The 23591-nt window shown below is 36.8% G+C and overlaps 2 protein-coding genes and 1 long non-coding RNA gene across 9 annotated transcripts; 1 reads left to right on the top strand and 2 right to left on the bottom strand.

The window, feature by feature from the left end:
• Positions 1-3506: 3506 nt before the first annotated feature.
• On the bottom strand, positions 3507-5562 carry LOC110732309 (mediator of RNA polymerase II transcription subunit 10b-like). Its single transcript, XM_021912229.1, has 5 exons — positions 5280-5562; positions 5109-5189; positions 4879-4981; positions 4105-4194; positions 3507-3923 (listed from the first exon to the last, which is right to left on the bottom strand). The coding sequence occupies exons 1-5, from the start codon at positions 5462-5464 to the stop codon at positions 3852-3854; spliced, it is 531 nt and encodes a 176-aa protein (XP_021767921.1). The 5' UTR covers positions 5465-5562; the 3' UTR covers positions 3507-3851.
• Positions 5563-9235: 3673 nt separating this feature from the next.
• On the top strand, positions 9236-13700 carry LOC110732307. 3 transcript variants are annotated; one of them, XR_002513462.1, is made up of 5 exons: positions 9236-9437; positions 9745-11017; positions 11490-13183; positions 13278-13337; positions 13423-13700. It is a non-coding gene; the product is annotated as an uncharacterized LOC110732307 (long non-coding RNA). The 3 variants fall into 3 exon arrangements; XR_002513461.1 differs by having other exon boundaries at positions 9745-11074; XR_002513463.1 differs by lacking the exon at positions 9745-11017 and having other exon boundaries at positions 9240-9437.
• Positions 13701-13907: 207 nt separating this feature from the next.
• Positions 13908-23591, bottom strand: LOC110732306. 5 transcript variants are annotated; one of them, XR_002513459.1, is made up of 10 exons: positions 22240-23591; positions 21489-21566; positions 20716-21407; positions 20491-20631; positions 20336-20410; positions 20162-20257; positions 19751-20017; positions 19564-19669; positions 14771-15221; positions 13908-14678 (listed from the first exon to the last, which is right to left on the bottom strand). XR_002513459.1 is itself a non-coding variant. In XM_021912226.1 (4 exons), exons 1-3 carry the CDS (start codon positions 19853-19855, stop codon positions 14965-14967), a joined length of 483 nt encoding a protein of 160 aa, XP_021767918.1. In that variant the 5' UTR covers positions 19856-20017; the 3' UTR covers positions 13908-14678; positions 14771-14964. The 5 variants fall into 5 exon arrangements, 1 of the variants encoding a protein (XP_021767918.1); XR_002513460.1 differs by having other exon boundaries at positions 14771-15236; positions 19564-19660; XR_002513457.1 differs by having other exon boundaries at positions 19564-20017.

The following is a 23591-nucleotide window of genomic DNA, read 5'->3' as shown; positions in this document are numbered from 1 at the left end:
CTTCTCCTCTTTCATTTCTCCTCAACAAATACGTGGATACAAATACAATTGAAGTATTTGTGACATAATCTAAGTGCCGGGTATACATATATATAATGCATGCATAAAACCAAATGTCATGTCAGAATAACACAACATCAAAATACACTGCAATATTGCATAAATACACAAAAGAAATAACTCTTCTCATCAAACACCTATAAATTCGACAAGAAAATTCAAATTTTATGGTTGGCTACAATGCTACACATACAACACAAGCATGTTAATGCACAAAACATAAATCTCGCTCTACACACACAATATAAACTATATAATAATAGAAGCATAGTCCAGACAGGACAGAATATTCAAGTAACCAGCCAAACCAGGTCCTCTTCTGCTTGTGATAAAATTCAACATGTCATCCATATCTTCCTGCCATTTATAAAACTATTTTAAAATCTCGTCCTCAACAAGTCTACAATGAATGGCTATGCACTAGCTCCCAAATCAAGCAAAAACGGGAGAAAGAGTTCAATTACAAGTTACCTATAAGAGAGACACGGCATGAAGCTACCAAAAGCATAGGTCTAAAGAGAAGCTGAGATCACAACCTACTCCTACAAAGAAGCTTGACTCCCAAACAATCCTATCATTCCTCTCCCACCAAATCACCGACAAGACAGAAAATGGATATTCCCTCTCCAAACTCACAAAATGGTCTTACAAATGATCTACAATAGCAGGTGAGCTACACCACCTCATACCACAGCCTACGTGATTATTAACCTTTTTATTGAGGTGATACACACTTTTTAGTCAAGGGCATAAATCCTAGAACTATTCTACACCATAGCACATAAATCTCAAGCAATAAGCAGTCAAGCACAAAGACTAAAGATGAAGACTAAATCCTACATTCCACAATAAAAACTGCTGATTCCATTTGCATTGGCATGTCAGCTACTTAATACTAGTTACCATTTCTCTTAGGGTAGGGGGCGTTGAGGAGGTTGTGAAAATCCTGAATTATGTTCTACATAGTTGTTAAGTTACCACAAATCTCCAACACTACATTCACTCAAAGCTATGCAAAAACATAACCCTCCAAAAAAGCCAGATATCCACATGTGAGGATTGATCAACAACAGCTAGCCCAGCAAACCTAATACACTTCATAAACTACCCAAAGTAACAAGATTGATAAAGGCATCAAACTTATTGAATCCAATTAGTCTTAATTACTTCATAATGTAAGCAGGACTGTAGCTAAGAAGCTAGTTAAAGGATAGAAAATTTCTCAACAGCCACAGTTTTATCTCCGACAACTATGTAATAAAACTCATCTATACTGCTCACTTTACCTTCATCACTAGCAGCAATAATTTCTTAGTATCCTTACAGCCTCATTTCTTGTTTGAATTCTAAATATACAGATTTCTTTTTTCTTCTCGATAACATTAATCACATTCCTAATTCTCTTGGAAACAAAAGATCATATCTCTTGGACCAAGGAGGCCATTCTTGTAAGATTCCTAGAGCAACAGTGGCAAACACCATCTGATTTGATTTTGGTCATCAGTCCATTAACAGCACCCCCACCCTCCAGGGCAGTCACATGGCCAATCCTGACAATTCCCCTTTTACAGCCACAAGGTTATATGTACCTTACCACAGATCACATCCCTTCTTGAACTAGTGTTTTAATTATCTATCCCTGTACTAAGCCCATATCAAAAATACAACAGAATTTTCTGTGCGTTGAGGCAGTTATTGCCTTTGAATATAATGAATTTGCATACATATTATCTTACCACAACCTTAAAAAACTAACTAAAAAGTGTATACACAACCAACAATGGCATGAAATTTTTTCAACCCACGAGGTTAATTGCGCCTTTCTACATATCATATTTCTTCTTGAAACAATGCTTTTACTATCCCTGTACTAAGGCCATGTCAAAAAACACAACAGAATTATCAGTGCATTGAGGCCAAGTAAAGGAAATTAGTTCCTTTGAAGATGATGAAACTGTATATTATTGTACCACAGGCTAAAAGAACAGCAACAACAACCACAAGATATGGACAATTAGACAAATTGTTTTATAGTTGTTTCAATCAATCAACTTATCAAAGATAAAGGTTCACTTTTTAATTCGCAATAAGTATGTTATCTCACAACAAAACAGCTCAAGACAAAAAAATTAACGTTCATTCAAGAGAGATATGAACATCATATGATTGCCTTTATACATGGGCTAAGTTCCCTCAGAAGATTTGTCAGCTCTCATGTCAAAACTAAAGAAATAATACATGCAAATTATTTCTTGTTGGAAATTCCACCAATTCAACTAGGGGCAGGATGTTGATATAAGAGGTCTGATCACTAACTGATGACCTAGCAAATAAAAACCATGTTGCACAAGCAAAGTTGCATACATCACTGAGCACCATGTTATTAATTTGTCTAAATCAGTCAGTAAGGGTAGCCAGCACTTCATTGAATAAAGAATTTCACTTTTTCTTCTTGCTGTATATCCATCAACTGCAGCAATAATCTACGAGCATCCTCATTTCCTAGATTTTCCACACTTATCATTGGTTAACATCTAGGAAATCAGATGAGTTCCAGAGACAGTCAGTAATCAAGTATGTAACCCAAATACAGAGAGACTCTATCTGCTCCACTATGCAAAATTTTCTATTGACTAGTTGCTATCAGTCCTCAAACATCCTCATAAAAGATCTCTAATTCCGACTGCTAAAGCAGCATTGAAATCCCCAGCTCAGCTGCATTGTTCACAGCAAACTTCAAAATAATATCAATGCCAACAGCAGCACCCTATGCCTTCAACTCTTAATGCCCAAGAATCAATGTTTTAAGTATCCAAACCAGCTTACTCTAAACCCAATTGATAGAATACAAGTTACAAAATTTAGATTGAGTGACCCGATTTGCCACATTCTCATACAGATAACAAGGGCATCAATTAAGCAAGTCAAAATGAAAATCACTGCATAGCCTGGCCTCAAGCTAATCTCTCTGAGTGATCTATAAAATATTCAACCTCACAAGCATGTAGCAAATTGAATTTGATACTCTTCACACAGTGTTCAAAATTAGGCATTTTTACACTTGCGGCAAACAAATTTGTCGTTACAATCTCAAACGAACCTCAAATTACTTCAAGAAGACTTGCCATCACAGTCTTTTGGCTAAACCATGGAGAGCATTTAGGGATGCCCAATTTTATGCTTCAAACCCTCATGTAAGTGTTTTACAGTGTTCAGATGTTCACAACTACTAAGTTTAAAGACTAACTACAAGATGCTAACCTAGCCAACCTGCCAGACATCACATGCTTCTCTTATTATTACAGAGCAGCCGCAGTTTATGAGTATCAAACAGACCTAAAGTTCATTACAACTTACACAACAGCAGCAACATCAGCAAACCAACAAGACATCAAAAATCAAAAGCTCTCACAAGACCGTCTCATCTTGTGTATAAATCATGAGAGTAACCAAGTGCACTGATATTTCTTCATCTTGTTTCAGGCTTACAGATGGCGTTCATAATTACATTGACAAGTCCAAACAAGTATATTAGCCATTATGCACAGAAGAGCATGCTTGAAGATTATATAACATTATTGACAATTTGACACCAAAAGATACAGCATACAGGTAATCGCATATTCACGTGTTAAATAACAGATAAGTTGAGAGTCTTGAGACTATTAGGTTAAAAAACCTCCACCGTATAAATGGCCACCTCTAACATTTTAGCGAATACAATACTCATAGACACACCTTGAAGCTACGTATTGTAAGCTAACAGTCAAAAAACCTGCAGATATCAGAACCTATAGCTCACCCTTGACCTTCACATCTCCATTAGGCAGTGCATTCTGGGCTTGTGCCATCCTTTTCATATCCTGTATCAGACCTATAAGTTAGATCCTGCTAGAATAAGACACACTAATCCCTCCAAAAGAGCTTATCAGATTTGAAGACAAAGGCACAACAAAATAGTTTGTACAATCAGACCTGTTACATAGTTTCACTGGATTAAGAAAAGGGGGGAATTTGCATATAAATAACAATGTACAAACTTACAGCAGCAGCCGAGGCACGTATATCTCTATATTCCTCCACTTCAGCGGGAAAAGCTTGTTCAAGTTCCTCAAGCATATGCTTTCGCAAACTCTGTAAAGCAAATAGAATCATTATTATTTCATCACTTATTTTTATTAACCATCAAACAGAAGTGGTTTAGCAAGTAAGAGAGAAACAAACACAAAGAGGGAAGAAATTAAAGCCTAGATGTAACCACAGACATTGGGCAACATTAACTGATTAACCTCCTGTCAAACCTACACTCATTAAGTCATTGATGCCATACTCTTTCTACAGGCATGTAGTCAACCATGTAAAGAAAAGGATTTCAAGAACAAACCAAGAAATAATAACCCAAGTCTTACTTACGCTATGTTTTCCCTAACTTGTTAAGATAAGCTTTAGCATATATAAGTAAAATTCGACAAATATAAATTAAGTTCAACAAAAATAACTATAAAACTTCATTCATCTTAAGGAAAGAGATATATGCCAAAGTAAAATTGTCAAGTTGCAACAGCCACGGAGCCACCATGAGTCAGCACAACAACACACTTTCCCTAAGAAATCAATGAGTGGTCTTGCCATTGATTTGCATAAGTCTTTCCTAGTGATAGAAGGATTATCCACAACCATCGTACTTCCTACATCCTACCCTACCTCAATGAATCAAATTTCGACAATGAGATTTCGAACCGGCTAATTATATGTGCAGAAAATTCAAATACATAGTAGTTCAAAATCTAATCATACAGAAAAAGGGGATTAATTTACCTTAAAAGCATCAGTTTTGCCTTTGGTGATCTGATTTTTGGCGATACAGCTATTAAGAACATCCTTGGTGAAATCATCTGGATTCTTCCCATCATCAATCAAACTAACAACACCAAAACAAATTCAAGTAACTAAAAAAGAACGAAAAAAAAATTTGAAAATTGAAAAAAAAAAAAGCAAATAAATCTAAAATAATTGGAAGCAATTACTAAATTAGGAAAAATACTGACTTGAGAACCTCCATAGGAATCTGAATATTGCAATTTCCAGACAATTTCATCATATTATCAAGCTCCATCACCAAAGAATTTCTAACAAAACAGAAAAACCCTAAATCTTTAGAAAAATCGTCAAAATTCAGAAAAATTGAGAAAATTAGGGTTAAAGGAGAGAGAAAGTACATGCGTTGAAGGAGAAGAGGCTGAGAGGTGACATTGAAGGAAGAGACAGTGAGGTAAAGCTGATGAAGAAGGCCCAAAGTTTTGTCAATGGAATTGGTGACGTCACTGAGCTTTTGCTTCGCATCATCCGAGGTCGTTCCTTCATTGCTGTTGTTGTTTCCTGCTGCGTTTTGGGCGGAATCCATGGATGAGTTGTTCTGGTTTCGATTTCAGAAAGTTGTTCCAATTTTTGCACAACTTCTTCTAGAATTCTGGTTTTGATTTCGGGTATTTTTTGGGCTTACGATTGTTTTGGGCTTTGGATACAAAGGCCGTCAAAGGGGAGAAAATTTAGTGGCAAAAATTTACAATATGCGTGTATCCAAAGCACATCAAAAACGTTTATTTAGTACTACTTTTATAAATAAATCAACAATTTTTTATTAAAAGTAGGCAATAAAATTTAGAGAAAATCAAATATCTAAACGCTAGGGATTAGGATCCAAATACAATCATGATAGACATGCTAAATTGGGGATAATCGGATCAATTAAACATTGCAAGGACTAATGGTATTTGCTATTGAATGAAATCGAAAGGTTACCTCCTAATCGTCAAACTAGGTCTCCACTATGAATGACAAATTAGGAGGATCACAATTCAAATCATTCAACAAATGCAAATCCTAAATCGAGTGGTCATGTCTAGGTTTGTGGTTTGAAAATTACGGTGTGGTTTTTGAAAATCATCAAACCGTGGTTTGCGGTTTGGTGCGGTTTCCAAAAAAATTTAGACCAAACCACACTTTAATGCGCTTTACGATTTTTATACTATATTTTTATTTTAAAAATATAAAAGAAATAAAACATATGAGATAATCTTTGAGTATTGGCTAATTAAAGGTTATAAAAAAGAGTCTAATATTTGAATTGTAAATTAATAACTACAAAATAAAATAAAAGTTTTGTTTTAAAAAAATATGGTTAAACCGCAAAACGCACTGCACCAAACCGTATTTTGCAGTGCAGTTTGGTTAGAAATGTGATTTGGTGCGGTTTGAAAAAATACAAACCGCAATTTTGCAGTTTGGTGCGGTTTAGGATCCAAACCGCACTGGGAACACCCCTAGTCGTGTCATTAGGAATTACAATACAATCTAGCTTGGCTATTTAGGTTAGCTACTCCTATCAAACCAAAACACATGCACAATTCCATTAATCAATTTAATCACAACCATTAATCAATCGAAATCCCAAATTAACAACAATCCATCAATCATACATGCTTCCCCTTCACCCTAGCTAAACAAACTACTCACTAAGCATATTGAATTGAAGGAAGAAGGCTAAGAAAATCATCATCATCATCACCATAATTGCAATTGTAATCAAAACTAAATCAATCAAGCTATCAAAATCAAACAATCAAAATAAACTTGGAACTGCATTAACAACAAAATTAAAGTGCAAAGAATTGAAAGTATGAAGTAGAAGAATCTCACAAAATTGATGATCAAAAGGAAATTGAGCTTGAATTGAATTGAAATGAAGATCAAGGTACATGACTTGTTATGCTTTTGTGCTTTGGATTGAATCAAGAACCAAGGAGGTTTGATTCCACATTTGCTAGCATATGATATATAAGGCATAGCTTCGGAGGAAATTTGCTTTGAAAAGTTTAATTGGGTCATTTGTGGGTATTTACACCCACCTATTTTATTAAATGTTGATTTATTTACGAAAATGTCATGCTAATTGAGATTTTATGTTGATTTATTTACATAAATGCCAATAGATAAACGTTTTTTGTTTATCACAAAGATAAATTGGAGCTCACTCATCAAAGGATATAATGGTAAGCTGGTAGACAAGATACAATTCGCTTAATTTGATTAAAATTTTCCAATCTAATCTAATCTGATTAATCTTTGAAATTATACTTTTTAACAAACTTTTACAATTATGCTCTTGTGATATGTTGTTATATTCCCCTCAATTTATAATTTTTATGTTGATAATTAAATATATTAGTGATTGAAATAATGTATTGACAAGCATGAAATAAAAAGTGATGGATTTTTAGGGAACAATAAGTCTTTGTGTAAGGCGGGTGTATGTTAGTTTTATAGTAAGACGTTCAGTTTGAGGGTAACTTTAACTATTATTATGGTAACTTTAACCCCTTAAAGTGTAACTTTTAATTTGTTGATGGTTTGAATTTTATTTTAATGTGTAATTTTTTATAGATTCATGTTAACATACTACAAAGGCTAATATGATTAATCTAATACATTGTAAGTTTTTTTTAAGATAAAACTAGATTTAAGCCCGTGCGATGCACGATTTTTTATTTTTTTTATACATTTATTTTAATCTATAGATCTCTATAATATTTTTATTTTTATTCTAATTTATTTTTTATAAATCGAGGAAATAAAGATTTTTTTTTACATAAAGTCTATTTTTTTTAATTATTAAATATTTAGTATATAAATCTCTATAATATTATGATAAATTTTTATTAGAAATGTATGGTTTTTATTTTTCATGTAATTTAAAATGTGATTTGATTTGTTGATGACACTTAAATTAATCAAAAGTAAAATAAAGTTTAAAAATCTGTTTACATTATATTTATCGGATATTTGGATAAAATCTCTAATGTCAAATGACAATTTTTTTTTTCCTTTTTAATTATATAAATCCTCAATTAATATTCGTTGTTTTTTAGCTACTTCGAATTGAATTTAAATTCTTAATTCTCATTTGCTAATTTTTTTTAGGTGGGGAATGAATTTTTTCTATTCTAAAATAAAATATAAATCTAATTTTTCGTTGGTCGAAATAATAACTTTGCTGATGTGGTGCGTCGAATGCTCCCGAAAAATGTCTACTTTATTTATATACTAGTTTTGTACCCGGGCAATGTCCGAATTGTTGATAAAATTTTAGGATAAACTTTTTAGTTTGAATGTTAAATATAATCATATAAACCCTTTTGATAATGCGGAATATATAAACATAGATATCACATCGCTTATATAAATAATAGTTTACTTTTTGTAGTTTTATTTGTAAATAGGTATCTATGTAGTTTTATTAACTTGAAATTATTTGTATTTTTACCGAACTAAGATTATATTTACTGATTCTCTATTATATAAAATTAAATATATTATAAACGGATCTTATTTTATAGAACTTTTTTCAATGATGGAAATATAACCGAGTTTTAGGATATTTATTTAAAGTTATGATTAATTTTGTATATATGAAATATTATAATATCAATAGTAAAACTCTATACAACATGTTTATCTTAAAAAATCTATCCAAAATTGCTTACTTAGCATCATATGTGCTATAATAATACCTACTTGTTGTCTACGCGGCACGACACTTAGCGAAAAACTGGTATGCCAAGTGTCGATGTGTGACACCCCCAAATCCCTCTCTACGGAAATACTAATATAATACGTATAATTATACCGTAGAGAGACTTAGGCGTATTACCGCCGCGTGATTTCGCAAGGCTACTCAAAATACTTAACTCAATAGCAAACTTGCAGTAGAAAACTCAACTCTTCTTTTATTAATACTTATAAAATAGTAACCATTGTTATGAGTACTCAAAATAAAGACAAAAACCAACATTCCCTAATCTAGGTGAAGCAAATCCCGAAACTCCCATATGCTCAATCGTGACTCCACCTGAAATAGTCAACACTGCTTACCATTAAGGTAAACAGGGCGAACCAAAACAAATAGGAAATACGAATTAGCAAAAATATGTTAAGTACGATAAGTGCAAGATAAGTAAACTCAATTTATTAGCAAACATGCTTTTAAAAGAGGTTGTCCCAATTGATTAGAGAAAATGTTTATCTCATAGTTGTTGGCCCACTTAATGTTGACACATGGGCAAAAAGTTAAAGTATTTGTTAAAAGCAAGTGGAAAGCAAGCAGTGCGGTCCTAACTCTGGAATTGACGGCCGTTTACTTCCGTTAGCTGTTAGTAGTTGATGCTTAACCATGGTTAAACACTACTTTTCAATTTCCCCTCTTTCAATTTTTCAATGTAGGGTTCATAGGTTTAGTCGACAAGCGTTTCTAGAGGTGTTCATGGAACTCGGCGATTGAAAGCGGCTTTATAATGTGTGGCTTATGGTTGCTAATTTAGGTACGACTTACTATCCGTAACATTTTACAATTATTTGGGGTTGTTATCATCGTTGTCTGATTAATCTATTTCTTGGTCGTTTCTAATTTGCTGGGTTTGATAAGTTTGGTGTCACATTTTGTATGTCATTGTATGAAAATTTGTTGTCGGCGTATTAGTATGTGTAGCTCTACACATATGTTCTTTTCTGTATTGCAAATTGTGTCTGCGTATTTGATAATTTATGATCTATTTCATGATTAGTTTGCTACTTGACATTGTATATTCAAGTCTGTTATTTATATATGGTTATTTGATTTATTCACAGACATTGGATACATTTTTTGGGGGTAGTGGTGTATTTGATTTGGTTGTTAGTCAGATTAATTAGTTGAAATGATTGGAAGTACTGCAGTAGATGTTGAAGGCTCTCCTGATCGGGATTGCATAGAGGTGGTACTATCTATGTCCCCCGTAGTAGATGGTAGGGGATGTGTAGATGACAGTTGTTATAGGACCCCAATTAGGACAGTAAAGACTGTACACACCGTTGTTTCGAGTAACAAGGTAACAGTTGTGTCTTATGTAGAACCCCCCCAGGAAGGAATGGTTTTTAAATCATGGCAGGATGTTGAAGCTTATTACGAGGAATACGCTGAACAAAATGGTTTTGGTGTGACCAGGATTCGGGGCTCATATACTAAAGAAAAGGAACGTAGGGCGACTAAATGGCGTTGTGAATAGTGAGGTAGACCTGACATGAGGTCGGTTAGGGTGGCGAAGAAGAGAGCCAAAGAAATGCAGGACTGTGGTACTGGTGGGGTATTGGTGGGGTATTGGTGGTGTAATTGGAGAGGATGAGCTGAGCCGTTGTAAGCGAAAATTAAAGAAGTGTGAGTGCAAGGCAAGGATATATGCAAGTGTGAATGGGGAGGGTGAGTGGGTGCTTAAGACTGTAGTGTTAGAACATAAACACTTGATAAACCCGAGTTTTGCAAAACTGGTTAAGGAGTACAGAATGAAGAATTACTCATATACTGTTAGGAAGAGGTTAATGAATTATTATGATTAGGGTGTTCAGTTAAACAAATCCATGGATGTCTTGGGATTGAAATGGAAGAAAACATGTCTATGACTGTGAAATATTTACAACACGAGGTTTATAAGGAGCGTAAATCTAAGATGCAAGGGGGTGATTCAGTTGCCATGATGTCATATTTTGAGTATATGATGGTCGATAATCAAAAAAATTTCCATGCAAATAGGGTTGATGATGATGGTCGGTTGAAAGATGTTCTGTGGGTTGATGCTCATAGTCGGGCTGCGTACGAGTGCATTGGTGATATAGTTTGTTTTGATGTCACCTACCTTACTAACGAGTACGAATTGCGCTTTCTTAATTTTGTGGGGGTGAACCACCATGGGCAATCTCTTTTGCTTGGCTATGCACTTGTTTCTCACGAGGACACAGAAACTTTACGTTGGGTATTCCGCCAATGGCTGACCTGCATGGGCGGCAAAGCACCAGTAGGATTTCTTACCGATCAAGCAACTGCTATACGTAAACCTTTGGCTAAAGTCATGCCTAATACTAGGCACAGGTAGTGTATTTGGCATATCCCATCCAAATTTCATGATAAGTTGGAAAAATTACCTTTGTAAGTGATCCTCCTATAATTATTGTATTTTTCAAATGTAGCTCGAAATTCATGTTCTTTAGTGTGTCATTCAATGTTATGCCTACAACAGAGCATGCTATTGTTTGAAATCCATTTTTCCTTTACATGCTTGTTTTCTAAGAATATGTTAACTTCCCTGTTTATTTGTTAAACAACTATGTTTGTTTTCAAATATCATTTAATGGTCTAAAATCTGTTTGAAAGTTTTAGGATATGTGTATTAATAGTCCAAAATTTGGTTGAAAGTTTTAGGATATGTGTATTAAAAAACTAAGTATGTCTTCAAATATCATTTAATAGCTCGGTTCTGGTGTTTAAGTGACCATTGATAAGTTGTGAATTTTTAGGCTTCTTTGGGTTATGTTGTGAATCTTTCTGGCATCATTGTGGGCAGGTATAACGAGTTTAAGAACAAGCTAAAATTTGTTGTATATGAGAGTTTTACTACTGATGAGTTTAAGAAGAACTGGAGTGCCTCAATCAAGCAGTACAATCTTGAAAGTAATGAGTGGTTGTCTGGTTTGTATGAAGAAAGGCACATGTAGGTGCCTTCATTTATGAACGAGTTTTTTTGGGCAGGCATGAAAACGACACAGAGAGTGGAGAGCATAAATAGCTTCTATGATGGATTTGTTAACCAGAAAACCAAGTTGTTTGAGTTCCCAAGGCAATATACTCGAGCTTTGACGAAGCGTGTGAAAGATGAAGTGGATGCTAATGATAACTGCTCCAAATATATTAGGCGGTTGATTAGTGGATTTAAGTTGGAGACGGTCTTTCAAAGGCTATACACTGACAGAAAATTTCAAGAGGCTCAAACAAAGTTAGAATGGTTGATGTATTGTTATTGCCGTGATGAACGTAGGTTATCTGATACCGTTGTGCAATACCTACTTGAGGATCACGTGTGGATTGTATCACCTGGCCATAGTCATGAGATACTCACTGATCGAAGACGGTTTTACCGCGTTACCTTTGACACCGTCACCAAAGAAGTAGAGTGTGATTGTCGTAAGTCGAGACATTCGACATAATGTGTAAGCACAGTATGCGTATTCTAGATCAAAATCTGGTGTTTGACATCCCTCAAAAATATATCCTTACTCGATGGCGCAAGGACATTGTGCGAAGACACATGAGGGTTAAAGTTCCCTATCATGACCCTTCCCTTTCTGTGCCAGTTAAAAGGTTTAACAAGATGCTGACTGCCTTTGAGCCAATTTCCGACATAGCTTCTATAGTTGACAATGCAGCCGTTGAGATTGTTCTGCAGACTCTTGCGAAATTGAAGGCTCAAGTCCAGAAGCTAAAAAAGAAGAAAGATGAACTCAATCCACTTCCAGAAGTTGTTGCTTTCCCTAGTGGACCCGATCCTTCGCAACCAAAGTCAGCAGATGCAGCTTTTACAATGTCTTCTGTAAGAAAACCAGCTAGTGAAGAGAAGGATGTTGAGGATGCCGCCTTAGAGGAGGATGATGATGATGCAGGGGATGATCATTATATGTTGGATGCCATTGAGCACCCTATAGTTGATCTCTCAGCAGACGATGATTCAAACCAACCAGGATTTCTTGATGCATTCAATGCATCTGACAAGTAGAGTACTCCTACTGGCATTGACCTTGTCATAACAAAGAAACGCAGAGGACACCCACCTAAGGCGGTTGTTGCGAGGATCCAAAATGGTACTGTTGCAGACCCTGTTCCTAACCAATCAGGTGTTGAGGACCCAAACCAACTCCTAGGGTCTGAAGAAGCCACTGCAGTGAAATCACTTGCCAATCAAAACCTCACACCTGTTCATGATCCTGTTAAACCACAGAAGCGTAGGGGACGGCCACGAAAGGCCTTGGTTGGTGACTACGCCACTACTGTTCACCATTCCACACCTGATATTTCAGCAAATATTTCTCCATCTCAACCATACCAATCATGTAGTGTTAGAAAAGCTATCTCAACTAAAAATCCACCAACTATTCTTGACCCAATTAAACTAAAAAAGCGTAGAGGAAGGCCAAAGGGTAGCCGCAACAAAACATTGGCGGAGAAAGGGTATAAGAAGGACGGACCAAAGGAGAGACACACGATGTAAGTGCCACCTTTAGCACGTGTTTTAACATTTAATATTTACCATACTAATGCAGTGTCATATAATGCTTTGTAATTGTTTTGTATGGTACAGCCTGCCACTCAATTTATACTGGACACCTTCTACCCAGCCTCATTCAATGGCTTATCTATGGTAAGCGTACTACCCTGCAATAGTAATAGTGTTGACATTTTTAAGCTGCACATAAATAACATCAAGCTCACTCAATCTTTTGCAGTCCAAAAGAAGATGCCTACTGTCTGATCATGTGAATAAAAATGATCCCTTTCACCTGGAGCTGCAGCAATGGGAGACTGACTTTCAGCCGGAGATTCAAGCAAGTCGGTTGAGTTTTAATGTAATATAGGTCTAGATCAGTTTGTACATCTACAGGTTTCCCTTTGCGTTTGTATTTGCCTTGTAGACTGTGGTTAATTTCACCTGCATGGTGTTCTACATCTAATTACTTTTAGTACTGATGGTATTACGTACGAATTATGATTTGACTTCTTATTACTAGTATTGGGTGTTCGCGTTGTAAACTACCATACACCTTGATCTTAAAGTCGGGCCCTTATTCATGACAGAATCAGTTAGTAATTTTGGCCCAAATTATTGTGGCCTAAAAAAAATAGGCTTGCCCATTTAACTATGGTTGCTTAATTCAACACTTTTAGATAATTACTCTGTATGTCTAAAAGCCTTTTTTAAAAAGTGGACCCAATCCTAAATTTGGCAACATTAGTTCCGGCCTTATTCCCACACATATGATGGACTGATTCACTTGAGTTTTGACTATTTTTTTATGTTTGGGGCTGGTATTTTAGAGACATTCGAACAATGTTAACCTGCATAGGAATTTAATAACTCTTAAATTTCCACATAAAAACACCTTCATTACCATTACTAATCTCCATAATATATTACAAAGTTGGCTAACATGCCACAAAAGAAACTAGATCTCACAGCAGATTAATACATTCATGCCCAATCTAGCATAGCGCAACGTCTTGATCTTTTCCCATAAACACAACTTCATTACAATAACCTAGATCACAAAGACAGGGAAAAAAAAAAGAAAAAAAATAAAAAAAAAACCACAGATACTAACGGCCATAGAACATTCCTAACAAATAGTAGCAACACCAATATCAAACCATAAAAGGCGACACAACAGCAAAAGGTTGCCACTACAAAAGATGGGTATGACCCAGCAAGCTTTAGAAATCCTCGTTCACAACTGAGACTGGCAAGGCAAACACCTCGTACTTGTTCTTGATCTTAGCTTCTCCAATTGTCTGAATGCTGGTAACGACCTCATTCTCATACATGACCACCTCTTTGCCTTTTCTTCGTTGATAGTGGCCCCCCACATGATGTACAACCTGCGTAGTGGAGTACTCAGCTTTGCTAAAACCATTTTCTTCCTAGGAGTAGTCATGACATCTCTAATCCAGATAGTTTGCGCCTCACATTCATGTTGTCTTCCGGGTCCTGTCGATAAGTGGTAATTTTGTTTTAATTGACAAGATAAAAACAAGAAAATGACAAGATAAATTAAATAAGAACATCATTATCAACAATACCAACTTCAATTGGTGTACAGCAAGGTGATAGAGGGACATTCCTCTTTTTGATGGTTAAATCTTTCTTGTTCTTGTAATCAACCCTCATAGCATAATCCTCATACACAGCTTCAAAGGTTTGACTCTCCCTTATGTTGTATTTCACCCCAATGTCGCGAAGTGAGTCACTTTTCACCGGTACAGTGAAAACCAACTCACTCAAGATCAACTTCGATGTCTACATCTTCATCTTCGTCGTCAACAATAGGGTTTTGAACCTTGAGTAACTGCTGAAGAGTAATGTTTCCTAGTGTAGTTGCACCAGAAATCAGCAATTGTTGCAAGGTAAGATTCCCCCATGCAGATAGAGCAGCACTAAATATTTGCTGGAGGTTTATGTTATCCCATGCACCATCCTGACCAAGAATAGGTTCTGCGGTTGCCTGTACCACCGATCCTTCCCAATATGCAGCTGCATTCGTAATAGCTGAACTCCATAAGGTAACTATGTCAGATGATTTTGGTCGAGTTTGTACTATATTGGTTACTCTATTTTCTTAAAAATAAAAAAAATTTAATATATTATTTTTTTGTATAAAATAAAGGAAAAAAAATGAAATTCCAAAACAATGGATTTGTTACACGAAAACAGACGTTGTGGACTGTAGATTAAAGGAATCAATAAACTCAGAAGCATTCTTAATGTATGGTGGGTATTGTCTAAACCATGGTAAAAAGGACGATCACTTTTTACCCTTTTGTAGAGTTGAAGTCTTGGAAATGAAATTATCTAATACTACAAGCAACATGCAACAGTAATACTTTTCACAGCTAATGGTATGGTGCTTTCAGCTGATTGAATACATAATTTGTATACAGTCTGCATTGCAATAAATACTTATAGGTTGTAGACTACAATTTCCATAATTACCCGTGCAAAGTACTGTAACAAAGATTACAACAATATACTTTGGCTATTTTCGTACATATTTCAAAGGGTTATGCTAGGGTTAAAGGTTAGACCGTTCACATGCCAAGTCAGCAACATGATTTTATAATTATTTTTTTTTGCCAAAATTGGGTTCTCTAAATACGAACTTCAACACATTATAATTTCACCAACTACAAACTTCACCCTTACAAACAGAGCCATAACTCTTCACTGAAAAAAAAAAAAAAAAACAGAGCCACAACTCCACTTCATCTAAACTAATCACTTTCATCAGTAACAATGGCCTCGTTCGATCCATCCAAACTAGTTTTCCTACTGGTTGCTACCTAGGCATAACCACTGAATAGCTGACTTTTTGGGAGCCAAATTGGAACACCAGCAATGAGATTGACTTCAACTCCTACAAGTACTATGTGGAAACAGAGAACGGGCAGCTCCTGCGCTTGAAGGATGAAGTCCTTCGTGACATTTTCCGGTCCCTGAGAGTCCATGGGATCATCTTGAGTGGTCCATTGATGAGAGTGTTGGTCTCAAGGCCGGTTCCATAGTGATGTGGGATAAGACTCGTGCCTTTGATAAGGAAATTCTGATCTTAGAGACACCAACTTGTCCACTCCGAATTGTGGCGTTAATTAAGCCAAGTATCCTATTAATTATTAATTGTGATGAGATTAGTGCTGAAAGTTGATCAGTAATTTTTTATTAACATTTTTCAATGTCCAGGCTGGTCAAGAACCTAAGACTGAATCTTTTATCCGAATTCTGAAATTTTGTAGTATCCAATATTTGTCATCTAGAATTGATTAACTTAAAAATGTGTTGAGAGGCATTAGTAATAAAAGTTTGAAAGTAACAAGAATTGAGTAACTTAAACAACATAATAAAACTGAAGTACTTAATCCAACACATAATGGGCTGAATTAACAGTACTGGAGTAATTGATTACACATGTAAGTATGTACCGAAGTATTCTATTCATCAACCATCATTTACAAAGACATTGGTTGCATAGGACATTGGTTGCAATGAGTAAGTACCCAACCTCCTTATACCGATAGCTGACGGTGAATACTACTATCATGAGCCCGACGTTGACGTTGCAAACAAGATGGATGTGCGGACACTGCACGTTTCATTGTGTAGTCCTAATGAAGGCGGCCCTAGATTTGTTTTTCCGTATAAAGCTATGAAAGTCGGGCCAAACGACGTTAGGCCCGCGTACATGCCCAACATTTCCGATGCTGATGCCTACATGCACAAGGGTGGGGTGGTCTTTATGCGTTGGTTTTGTAAGCGTCACTGCCCAGAGATTTCAGAGTATATCCCTAGGGATCTCATACCGATATTTGATATGAAGATTCTTATAAACCCGGATGAGTTGCCCGTGTTTACGTTGCTAGTTATGCCACGTGATTTATTTTTTGGGGCAAATAAGCATGGTGTTCATGTCATGGAAATCTAAACTAACCTGTCTGTTGTGACCTTGACTGTTGAATCACATATTACGCAGCTATGCAATGCCCGATATTACAAAGTAAATGTGAGCTCTGAAATTGCAGATACGTACTCTAATATGAAGAAATTTCCGATAGGGGTTGTCGCTGTAGTATGGAATGCTAGGTGTGTGCATAGGCCTTCCTTTGAAAAAAAAATTAAGCGACTTCACGACAGTTTTGTGCCTATGAGTATTTTGATGACTGAGGCTAGAACTGCAGAAAACTGGATGGAGAGTGTAAGGAAAACAATGGTTGGTCGGTACAGGATCGAGTCTTTCGGAGCAGATTGCGACTTAGGAGGCGTTCTGTTAGCTTGGGATAACAAGGTAGAGCCGTATTTTACTCACAGGCAAGCGACCCTCTACGGCGATATTCTATCATTAACAACACTTGTTAGCCACATGTTTGCCAAATGTTAATTCCTTGTTGTTATAATTTAATAATAAGCTAATCTATTTAAATTTAATGTTGCAGCCCACTTACAAGCTCTTTCCCCAACCACCTGGACTACTGCCATTGTGAAGAGAGAAACTCTTTTGCCCAATACTAGAGTTCTCTAGTATTAGCATCATTAGAACATGTGTTACTAGTAAGTGGTGTTACGTAGCAATGTTGTTCTATGTGTAAGGAAACTATTTCTGCATTTAACCTTAAGATTTTTTGTGGGACATGTCCCCACAAAAGGAAAAAAAACAAAAAAAAGAAAACAACCTCGGCTTTCCTCCAACCATTTAAAAGAAAACAACCTCCAAACCTATACGATAATATCACACTTTCCTCCAACAAAAGAGTGAGAGCGAATCAGAATTTATTGTCAATACAAAAACTACAGACTGCAGTAACTACATCGCACCCAATTGTAGGTGTTACCAACCTTGGATAAGGGCTAATTGGCGTACTAAAGAGCCCTCTGCTAAGTCCAGATGGGAATCTGGAGCTAAAAGTAGTTGCTGCCTCAGAAGTTGCTGGTTGGATTGCAACACTATGTGCCATGGTTATTATAATGAAAGATAACAAGGTCTACCCAGCTTACTTGCCCGACCTCTCTGATTTAGCTCTCTTACCTGCTGTGTTGAAGACGATGGTGAGGAAAGTTCTTGAAGCAGAGGGTGGTGCTAAAGGTTTAGGTGTGCAGCACATAATCAAGGTCTATAAAGGCATTGGTCGACCCAACTTCAGAGATTCCAAAGGTAATTGAAAGATGTTGCCTGATGCCGGGTAAGCATTCCTTAATTGGGAACAGCTACAACTGAGTGTGGTGCACAATTAAGACGAATGGGGATGGCATCTACCTGGCTCTCTAAGAACTCGATTGATGGAAGAACTCAGTTGGAATTCACGGTAGAGGCGCTTAAAGAAGGAACAACAACGGCTACATTTGTTATATGGAATTGCAGGGTTATGGCTCGCTAAACCTTCTTACCGAGTCTCTCATTGCTGGTTGAAATGCAAATGCCGGATGTGATTGTCTTGACTGAAACCCGTGTATCAATACACATGGCTCGGGTTATCTGTCAAGGCATTTACATACACAGGATACGTGGGAGGTCAAGGGTTGGTGTACTAGGTGGGTTAGTCATAATATCCTTCAACAAATGTTTCCGTTTTGAAAAGATTGAACAAGAACCAAATTATTGTTCGTGGAAAGTATGTGTTTAATGTAGGACTCTATGCTCAAGTCTTTTTTTGGGGCCTCAAAAGGAATAGGTGTATTAGGATTCCATGAGCGGATATCTAAAAGAATGGGTCTTTAAAAAGATCCAAATGTAGGGCGTTTTTATGTTATCACTGTAATGTATTGAGTAGTGGATGAATATTAATGAGAAGTAGCCGTATTTATGTTATCATTGTAATGTATTGAAAAGTGGATGAATATTAATGTATTGAGTAATTTAATGAGTAGTGGATGAATATAAATGTGAAGTATAACATTTTATCATAATATTGAACAAAGGTTATGGGCCACTATTTAAAAATAACAGTTTGAGGCCCAATTATAACATTTTATCATAACAGTTTGAGGCCCAATTACAATAACAACAATCCATTTCAATATTGAACAAAGGTTATGGACCACTACATGTTTAACATATATGCCTTTCAATTACACTAATTTTCCTCTATTACCATAATTATGATAACTGGTTGTTTAACTTGATAACCACATAATATCTTATTACTTTATATCTACGTTTGTAAATAAGTAATGTAAGTGTTACTAGTAAAATAAATGCATAACATGACACACACAAACACATATCATAAAAAAAGAAGTCAAGAAGTTCAGACTCAACACAATGAAGTCTTAAGAAATAGCCACAGCATCAGCAACTAACCAAATATCCGATTCCACCAGAGTTACTTACGTCTCAGAGGGTTGTTACATATTTGCCTAGTCCTCCAATAAGAAAATGTGTTGCTCCGACATAAGTACATTTGCAGCAGTTTCACCAAACACGAAAGCTGCCCAAGCTACAAAAAATTTGAAAAAGACCCAGTACACAAGGCAAACCAGCTATACAAAGTAATGATAAAACAAACGTAGAGTAATACCTCATTGATCAGGAATCCAACAGTAATAGACTGAATTCCAGACTCCAATATGATTGCTTCACAGTGACGAAGTGAGATGAAAACAGCTAACGGTTTAAAAGACATATTGTTCGATGACGTTATGAATACAACCTTTTTCAAACAGTTGGGAAAGAACACTGTGATTTCACACCGGTCTATTATTGGATGAATTTCAAGAGAACGCCCTATGAATATTTTGAATCGAGGGCACAAATAAGACCCTGCGCGAACGACGATTTGACCGACCTGTTGCACACAAATATGGGACGTCAAGACCATGGCAAGCCCAACAAGGTGAAATTTAGGGTGCAGTTCAATACACTTATACACCCGAGAAGCAGAAATCCCATTACGTATACAATCGGCCCAGCAATTGGGGTGTTCACGTACCCCAGATTATGCCTTATCACGCTTACGCATGAACGGAGTTTTATCGGTCGTTGCTCGCCTCCTCTTCCTTGACCTCAAATGTGCAAGACAATCACCCTGATACAGGTATATGTTGTGAAGACTTGTTCTTAAACAAAGCAAAAATTAGGACATCATATTTTCAGGAGTGAATACCTGCTCAATCTGTGTTGGCGCTTCGATGTCTCTGGAACACCTTGGGTGATGCTCACCATACGCAACATCTAACATCTGCAATCTCAAACGGGAAAATAACCATTACCAAGCTTTATCATCAACTACAAAAATAGTAACAAACTTGTTATACTAACCCCCAATTTCCCAAAGTCTCCAGTCACCGTACTTCGATCAGCTCTACAAGCATTGCGGATTAGCTTCATACTCCAAACCTTAATACAAGGAAACACACCCCAATCTACAGGGCTTCTGTTCAACCTATCCAAATAGAATAACTACATACAAAAATATGGGGTTGAAATGAGTGAAGGGAATCGTAGACATAAACTTCAACTGAAAAACAAACACAAAATACGTACCACAACAAAAATAGAACAACCACCACAACTGACCGCATAACCAGAAGCATAAAATCGGCAGGCAAAACTGGAAACCGATTCCATCAGGTTATCAAGCACAAGACCACACCAGTCATAGCTTGCACAGTTCTTGGCACATATGTTAAAGCAGGAATCAAGTCAACTGCTAGTTGAGGAGACTGTGTGGGGCACAACACCAAATAAAGAGCTACTAACAAAAAAAGAGTCTTAAGTTCTTCTTCCTGATCCTCCTCCCAAACACCCTCCAACATATCCATTATCTTTGAATCAACAGGAATACTTGTAGAGTAATACACACGACCACATTCCCTGGAAGATTTGCTCTGCAATGACTTACCATACTTACCATGTATTTCATTAACCTTTTCCCTCTTCTCAAAATTCATAGTTTTGTAACTAGGAACAGGAAGACCACCATTGGGTATACCAAGGACCCATTGCACCTGATTCTTGGAGAACCAGAACTCCTTTCCATCACAACCGATTAATTTCCTAGAAATAGGATCTATGTGCGACATTAACCAGTAACCAATCCGCCTAGGAAGTTGCAAGTCATCAGGGATGCTCAACAACCCACCAAAACCCATCTCTTTAACCCAAACACATCGTCTGGTATCAAATCTCTGACATATCCTCCCAAACGACTCAATACGACATGTCAAGTTAGGAGGCTGAAAAATTCAGTATAAACATAACTTCAGCCAATAGAGCAATCATTAATTATAGATTAAAAAATACCAGACAAACATTACCCGACTACTACTTCTCCTACGTTCTGAAAGCACAACCTGATTTTCTTTCACACTCCCACCAACAGACAATGCATTATCCTAAATCACAAGGGATGACATTACCATCTTCAACAGTCAATGAAAAACATCATAATACACAATTAACAAACATTGAACCGTATATATTCGATCAATACCTGGAACAATCCGGGAATAATTGAAATTTTCTGTATCTCAAATCAGTCCCTAAAGCCTTACCATCTCCCCCCCAACAAAAACATACCATGTTCTTAAGTACGATAATCATATAAGTTTCGCAATAGTCAAAAACGACTGAAGAACCAATGCACACCCATGAATCAGTTTCGCAATTAGTCAAGGTAGGTTAATTAAACACCTACAAAGCCAAATTGGAATAAAAGTGGCAGATTGTTCAACAACAGCTGAATGATTCATCATCTCTAATCGCCAAGGAAATCGAGCAAAATCGACAATTCAAAAACTCGTTTTTCAAATCAAACAATTGAAATTCGTAACAAGCAAAATCAGCAATCCTAAAACTCGTTTATCAAAAGGGATTTCCTGATGGTCAAATTATATTAAACAATTCAAATTCTAAATCAGCAAATTCTTCAACAATGTCAACTCGTATTTCAAATTAAAGTGCGGATTTTCAACATTAACAATTAAAATTCAAAATCGGGGCAAAGGAATTTAATCATTAACGAGGCGCAAAGGAATTAAGAACGACGAAATTCGACGATTCTGATACCTGTTCAATTGCGGGCTTCATTGATTTTGCGTCCACCCACCGGAAGAATGTGACTCCGAGAACAATCACCGTCCGACAAATCACAGTACATGGAATTTTTCGACAAACCGGGAGTTGAATTTGTTTGGCGTTGGAAAATTCGTTTGCATTCAATTCCTTCCAGTTCCTTAACCAGGGTTAAGTATTGCTCTTCTCAAGCACAGTTATATCAACTTGACGGGGAGTTACCCAACGTCAACAGCTGTGGCTTCCTATTTCCAAAGGTACCCCATCATTTAAAGAGCAAAATGACATTACTACCCCAGGATAAATGCCAGAAGTTTAGACCTGTATATAAACTTGAATTTTCCCCTTCTAAAACCAATCGTGAAATTCCAATATTTATTTCAATAATTCCAAACCTTATAATTTAAAACCAACTCTCAAGATTCTCAAAATAATTCCAATAACTCAATACTCAAAATTCAATAAATATCAATTTTGTTTTCAAAGCATTGAAAATCCATTCCTTTATTCCAATTTCCTATCCTAAGTGTGCAGACCCCCCAAGTTAGTTTCTTTATATTAAAGGAAAAATTCATGGGAATAATCCCACCTTAGATTATCATTTAATAATCCGACCTTTGGGTGCCTTTAATTTTTATTGGTCCCATTTTGACCAGAAACCGGTTAATGGGTAAATTTTTTTTTTTTAAGTTTAATTTACACGTGTCACAATTTGATTTGTCCAAAATTCAAAAAAAAAAAAAAAAAAAAAAAAACCACCACCCCTGCCACCACCTTCCCCACCATCTTGCCACCATTCCCTCTCCTCCTCCCCTTCACACAGCTCCCCTCTCCCCCAGCCCAGAAATCGGTCGGTCGGCGTCCAGATCACTCACAGCCGGCCGACCCACCCCCTATTACTCCGACCTCCCCTTAACCGTCGCGCCACCCATCCAAACGAACCCTAACCCGCGAAAACCGCAACCAACCTCCACCTTCACGAACTTCAGTTCTGATTCCACTCCTTCCCGACCACCGCAGCCCCGAAACCACCCTTTATCATGTTCTCCGGCCCCCATAAACCTTATTCCCCCACCCAACACCACCAAAAATCGTTTTAGCTCAAAAAACCCGAAACCCGAAAAAGGGGGTGCAGTGGTGGCGGTGAAGTGGCGGTGCATCGGTGGCTTTAATTACTGCCTGGTGGTGCGTGTGGGAGTAGCAAAATGAGCTGCTGCGATTGTTTGCTGGGTGGTATGAGGTGGTGTTGACTGTGGCTGCTGTGGTGGCAGTGAGGGAGCAGGGTTGTGAGTGAGGGAGATGCGGGGGTGGTTCGGTGCTGCTATTGTTGGTTGGGTGGTGATGGT

This window comes from Chenopodium quinoa, unplaced genomic scaffold, assembly GCF_001683475.1.
Source record: "Chenopodium quinoa cultivar QQ74 unplaced genomic scaffold, ASM168347v1, whole genome shotgun sequence".
In the NCBI taxonomy this organism is placed as follows: Eukaryota; Viridiplantae; Streptophyta; class Magnoliopsida; order Caryophyllales; family Amaranthaceae; genus Chenopodium; species Chenopodium quinoa.
Note: the sequence above shows the minus strand (reverse complement) of the source record. Positions and strands in the feature narration are given on the sequence as shown.